Source organism: Leuresthes tenuis, unplaced genomic scaffold, assembly GCF_036924035.1.
Source record: "Leuresthes tenuis unplaced genomic scaffold, fLeuTen1.0.hap1 SCAF_24, whole genome shotgun sequence".
NCBI classification, from domain to species: Eukaryota; Metazoa; Chordata; class Actinopteri; order Atheriniformes; family Atherinopsidae; genus Leuresthes; species Leuresthes tenuis.
In genome coordinates, this window is record NW_027325378.1 from 16,945,828 (window position 1) to 16,952,224 (window position 6,397).

At 37.8% G+C, this 6,397-nt stretch overlaps 1 protein-coding gene across 1 annotated transcript; it reads left to right on the forward strand.

Moving 5' to 3' along the window:
- Positions 1 to 2,013: 2,013 nt before the first annotated feature.
- Positions 2,014 to 4,681, forward strand: LOC140284415 (sialic acid-binding Ig-like lectin 13). Its single transcript, XM_072378286.1, has 7 exons — positions 2,014 to 2,101; positions 2,326 to 2,697; positions 3,254 to 3,559; positions 3,636 to 3,905; positions 4,198 to 4,285; positions 4,386 to 4,422; positions 4,538 to 4,681. Exons 1-7 carry the CDS (start codon positions 2,014 to 2,016, stop codon positions 4,679 to 4,681), a joined length of 1,305 nt encoding a protein of 434 aa, XP_072234387.1.
- Positions 4,682 to 6,397: the final 1,716 nt, after the last annotated feature.

Genomic DNA, 6,397 nt, shown 5'->3' on the forward strand with positions numbered 1-6,397 from the left:
TACATTTTCTGTGACTTGTTAGTCATTTCATTTGTCTCCTTGAGGGCGGCTGTAGCTCAGGAGGAAGAGCAGTCGCCCACCAATCGGAAGGTCGGTGGTTTGACTCTGGCTTCCCCAGGATACATGTCGAAGCGTCCTTGGGCAAGACACTGAACCCCACGTTGCCCCCCCAGTGTATCATTGGGGATATGAATGTGTTTGAATGATTGATTTGAATGATTAGAAAGCACGTAGTTATGTGTATCTTAAGACGTGCTGTATGAATGTGTGTGAGTGGGGTGAATGTGGCATGTAGTGAAACGCTTTGAGTGGTCAGTTAGACTAGAAAAGCACTATACAAGTACAAGTCCATTTACCATTTAAAGCCAGCTGGGGTGTGATATTTTTTGGAAAAACAATAAAAAATATTATATTACTGTAACTTCTGCCTTTTTATTTGATCAGGTTTTAATGGCCAGTTATTTCACAAGCTTTTTAAAAACTCTTTTCCAGTTTAAACAACTTAAAATATTCCTAAAAACCATTTGCTTTAGCTTAAGCTCTGCTCTTTTATTGCAACCGGCCTGTTGAACTCACAGTGTGCACATGCACTGATATTTTTATACTACACATGTAAATAATTTCCCTTTGAAAAACTGTTTCTCATCAACCAAAAAACAGACATGAAACCTTAGCAACAATGTGTGACAACAGAAAAATGATGAAAAGAAAAACTAAACAGAGAAGTTGTTGCATGGTCTGTTGCTGATCTGCTCAATTTAGAAGTACTACCAGTGAAACATCACATGTGGTATTTTAGCTGTAGACTCTTTTTACGGTAGAAAAAATAAACGTTTTATGCTAATTGTAAGTTAACTTCTTCACACTCGTCTAATGTTGCTTCTCAGGACGCCAGCTTTGCTTTGTCCTTGTTTCATGGCCATCTCCATCTGAGTGTGAAGCTGCCAGGATGAGAATTAGTTCTGCCAAGTCTGAGGATGTGGTTGTCAGTGTTTCACCGCTTTGGGTCGGAGTGAGTTGTTGCCTCAAGTGGGGGAGTTACAAGTGGGGAAAGAATGAGGTGTAGTGGGTTTCTGTGTCATTTTAGACTCTTATATAATTACAGAACGTCACTAAATGAACCATTAGGATTAAAAACCATCTGTCTGACTCCTGTCTCACTTCACAAGTAAAGCAACTGAGCCCTTTGGGAGAATAAATGAATAACAGATTACAAAGAAGCCTAAGCCCCGTGTATTTAGGACCATGCATGTATGATCTGTGGACCACAGCTTTGTTCATTGTTCAAGTTTTGTCTGCTGCTTTTATTGATGTTACAGTCGTTGTTTCCAACTGCTGGATGAAACTCACTGTGAAGTTAAAAAAAAGAATCACATCATTGCCTGTAACCATGTATAGAGTAAGACGTGCTGTAGGAGTGTGTGTGAATGGATGAATGTTGGTTATAGTGTAAAAGTGCTTTGAGTGGTCAACTAGACCAGAAATGCTGCATTTACCATGTTTGTGTGCAGCAAAAGTGAACAAATTCATCTTTTTTAACTGTTTTCGATGAACACCTGAATTAAATATAAAAACACTCTTACTAAAACGGGTATTTGCTGACAGTGAGACGTGTAATAAAAATAATCTTTCACAAAACAATTTGTGATTCACACACTAATGAGCTCAGAATACTACAGTGTGACTTCCTCTTTCACACGGTGGCAGCAGGAGGGATGAAGCCATCAAGCTTTTACTTGACATTTACTGTTTAACAGAGAAGTTGGTTCTTTGATCTGCTGCGGATCACGGTAACAATGATATGAATGATTTATATATTTTAACATTTCCAGCCTGAGATTTGACCATTTTTTGTTATTTTCATGAATTCTGCTGAAAAATACTTCAGGACACAATAAATTCTGTTTCTGGTTTAAATGTTTGAGGTTGCTGAAAATAAGTTTTAGTTCATATCTGCTTTGATGGAAACATGGACATACGACCGTTTATTTCAGCTTGTTTTCAGTCTCAGAGATGAAGGAGGAATGTAGGAGTTTCATGGCCGCCCTGTCTGTGAACGTGGTGACAGTCAACATGTTACTGAGTGTCTTCTTTCTTCCAGGTGAGCTCTTTGTTCTCTCACTTTCATTTGGAAACATGACTTGAATCATTTCTGGTCTGAAATGTTTGATAGTGATGTTATTTAAAGGCTCCACATGTAACATGCTGCACCTGAACTGTAGTTTGTGTGTCATGAACTTTGTTTTCAGGCAGATTTTGCTCCACATCAAGTTCATCATTAGTCTGATTTTACAGGTGTTTTGGCTGGTTGTTATCTGAAACCAGCAGGCCTCTCCATTACTGCACCAAAGGAGATGGAAGCACCAAAGGAGATGGAAGCACTGAGTGGATCTTGTTTGCAAATCCCATGTAGTTTTACTACAGATCATACAACATTTAACAGCACAGGAACTATCTATGGAGTGTGGATTAAAAGTAACGACAGGTTTGCTTTGAATCCAAACAATGTAGTTTTCAACAGCAGTAAGTCGACTAACATCTATCAAATGAAGATCACTGGAAACCTGAGTCAGAAAAACTGCACCACTCTGTTTTCTGATTTAAGCACAACTCATACAGACAAATACTTCTTCAGAGTTGAGAACGGACCGTTCAGAGCAACAGCTTGTGATGATCCTATTCGAATAACAGTTAAAGGTGAGAAAGGTTTCTTTTCATTAGTCGATAACATTATGAATAAAATGTGACATCAGTTCTAGTTTTAGTGTAAAACTACAAACTCCTTTAATCTAAGCTTCAGTGTGAAATGAAACATCTTCTGTAGGATTATCAACAGCATCAGTCAGAGTTCAGTGTTAAAGAAAGCAGTTTGTGAACACAAAGTGGTCGTTTTAGAAGTTATCACAGTTGAATACTGCTGAGATACTGACAGTATACATTAAACAATCTTTCTGCTGATGTCTGCAATGTTGTAACTGCAACACTGGAAAAATGTGAGCTCCTGTCAGAAGTTACTTTTCATCTTTTCAAGTCTTCACTTTTATTTTGAGCTTAGGAAAAAATCTACATAAACCTATTACTGCTTTTTATTGTAGTTAAATCGGCATCAATTAGAATGTTAATACTTTTGTCTGTTTTTAATTTAAAATTTTTGTTATTGAGGATTTTGTATGCATTCTTTAAATATTTACAACACCTTCACCTGATTATGTTCTTGTCAATGTTCTGTATTTTACTTTATTCTAAACTACAGATTCTGCTTGGAAACCCAGAATCAACATCCCAGGTGAACTGAAGGAGAAGGAGTCTGTCACCATCACCTGCTCAGCTTTCACTCCCTGTCCTCACTCCCCTCTTGAACTCACCTGGAATCTCCAACAAAACTCTCACAGACAAATAGAGGAAAACACAGATGGAACCTTTACAGCTAAAATCCAGGAGACCATCACTCTGTCAGACACACATGATGGATACACCATCAGCTGCTCTGTCAGATATCCTGTGAATGAAGGAAAACATGTCAACACAGCAGAGACAGAAGTGACTCTCAGTGTTTCATGTAAGTGATCCTGTCAGCACATCATGGTTCATCCGTTTCTGATGAATAAAGTTAATCTGTGTAACATTTTCCTCAGATGCTCCTAAAGACACCTCAGCATCCATCAGTCCATCCGGTTTGGTGTCAGCAGGTAGCTGGATGAACCTGAGCTGCTCCAGCAGAGCCAATCCTCCCATCAGCAGCTTCACCTGGTTCAAGAACAGCAAACATGGAGCCATGAAAGTAGCTGAAGGAGACTTTTACAGACTCAATATGACCAGTGTGACAGATACAGAAAGTTACGTCTGTGTGGCTGCAAATATTCTCGGTAATCAGACGTCATCATGGATTCCTCTGAAAAAAGAAGGTAAAATTAATTAAACTGATTCCTCTCATGTATCACTTGTTCTTTTGTTATTCTTTATTGATTCTAATGTTTTTTTTGTACCCCATCGAATGCATTTCAAATTAATTGTATGACATTAATCTATGTTTGCTATTGACATGATTTTAAGTCAGTGGTTCAGCTTGTGGTTTAGGTTTCATCAGCACATCAGTTTCTGTCTGATTTAAACAACTGACTTAACTTAAAAAAATTATTACAATTTAGAGCCAAAGCATTTTCCACAAAGGATAAGGTGACCGTGCTGTCTTAACAGATATTCCAACGTTGGGGGTTGATGTCCATGTTGTAGTGAAGATCCTGGGAACTTTATTTCTCTACAGTACTATCATCATCTTTGAGTGGTGAGACACTTTTCATAGAGCTGATACTTTGCAGCTGTAGAGCAGCTGGTCTCTTTTGAATATCAGTGTTTAACATCTATCTCATCTCTTTTTGTTTCAGCTTGTTTCAATTGAGATTGTCCAACAAACCAGAAAAGGTGAGCTGATTGAACCAGTGTGATCAACTTCAGCCTTTTTTTTTTGTTTATTTCTAAATATATATATATTGTTTGGTTAAAGGTTTTTTGGGCACTAGTTGCCTTTATTTGACAGGTTAACAGGGAAGGGGAAGAGAGAATGGGGGAAGATCATCAAATCCTCAAACATGGTGACGAAAACAGCAGCAGAGCAGCTGACTCACTGCTGGTGTTTGACTGTGGATACACAGAGTATCTGTGTAAAGTTTATGTCCAGTGATGAAGTACCTGACTGTAATGTGCGGCAGCCATTTTGTAAAAGCAGGAAGTATTTTCCTCTGAAACAATCGGAGCTGCAGTACATTCATCTCAGAGCACCAACACCTCTCTGTGTTGTTTCATTTGCACAGGATGCAGAAGAAGCAGATGTCAACAGAGTGATCGAGATTCATGCTTCATGAGCCACAAGAAGATGTCCAGATTATAGTTAATGGAAAGATTTCCATTTATTTCTGCCTGCAAGTGATCTTGGTGGAGTGAAATGGGATATTTTGTGTCAAAGTGGGCAGATTATCTTTTTCATTTATTCATTATTTCTGCCTGAACACATGTTCTTCATACAGTAAATCAGATATTTTTGTGTGCTATTGCTCAGATGTTCATTTTGATCTCAAACAGCTGTTTTCATGTAATTTGTTGTTAACATGCCAGATATGTGCAAACAGACATCTCGCTGCTCTAAGCAGTGAACGAGTCTGCATGACAGCAGAATATAAATCTAGTGTCATCTACATAAGTACAAGTATACAAGCTTTGATATTCTTTTCAATGTTGATATTGTATTATGAAGCGTTATTTAAGGCCTCATTCCTATTTTAGCTTATTCCTTAATCAGCATTTTGGTTTGGCTTAATGTTTGAGCCTGTGATACAATTCACTCCATCAACTCAGAGGATCTGTGTAAACGTGTACTTTACATATATTTGTAGAACCCTTTGATTTGAAGACTGTATTTTATAGATTTGGAAAGTAAAAGCAAATGATCCAAATCATAGTAAATCCAAAGCAAATTACTGAGAACATGCCGCAGGCTTTGAATACATAATCAGGGTTGGTCTCATGTTTGACGTCCTGCCCTCTTTTCTTCAGTGTGTTCTGCTGTTTCGGCTTTAACTCAGAGCCCAGTAGATGGACTGAGCTCTGGCCTCACTGGTTGGTGTAAAACACTTTATAACTGTACTGCTCAGCAATTCTGTGTCACCAAAAACAGCTGTATCAGTATCATGATATATCATAGATTCCCTTCAGCTTTTATTTATTAAATGATTCAACCTTCCCCGTTTTTTGTTTTATAATCTAATTGATGCTTGTTTTTATTTGATTTATGTTTATGCATTTGGCAGAAACATGAAATTGTATTTATCTGGTTAAATTGTCTGCTGATGGTCTAAAAACATGTATTCTTGTCTTATCTATTTTAATAACTGATGTGTGCGAATATTAAACATAAAGAGCACTGTAACATCTGTTTTCAGTGTTATACTGTTCATCAGCTACATGTTTATGCATTTGAAAGAAGCCTTTACCCAAAGCGACTTACAAATGAGGATCTAACAATGCAGTTAACATTAAGCTACACAGAAGGAAGCCACAAGTCATTCTCTGTCAGAAGTGACAGTGCAGAAATAGAGTGCAGGCATAGAGGGAAGTACAGGATAATTGCTCGGGTAGGAGATGCTCTCTGAAGAGGTGGGTCTTCAAGAGCTTCTTGTGAGAAACGGAATCTTTGATTTTAATGACACTATCACTCCTGTGATGTGTCATGTGATATCTGGTGGCTGTACAACAAAACCAGCTGTGCTGCAGTCTTAAAATATTTTAAGTCTGTTTGCCTTTAAAAAGGAACCTGAACATGGTGACTTGGTCTGTTGTTGATAAGCTGATGTTCAAAAATATTGATATTAAACCTTCACACAGATTGTTACAGAATGTTTAA

Bases quoted from the DNA above. Each gene is read 5' to 3' on its own strand.
- LOC140284415 (XM_072378286.1), top strand. From the start codon at position 2,014: ATGAAGGAGGAATGTAGGAGTTTCATGGCCGCCCTGTCTGTGAACGTG. The intron at 3,560-3,635 runs GTAAGTGATCCT...CATTTTCCTCAG, and splicing joins AGTGACTCTCAGTGTTTCAT to ATGCTCCTAAAGACACCTCA. The intron at 4,423-4,537 runs GTGAGCTGATTG...TTTATTTGACAG, and splicing joins TGTCCAACAAACCAGAAAAG to GTTAACAGGGAAGGGGAAGA.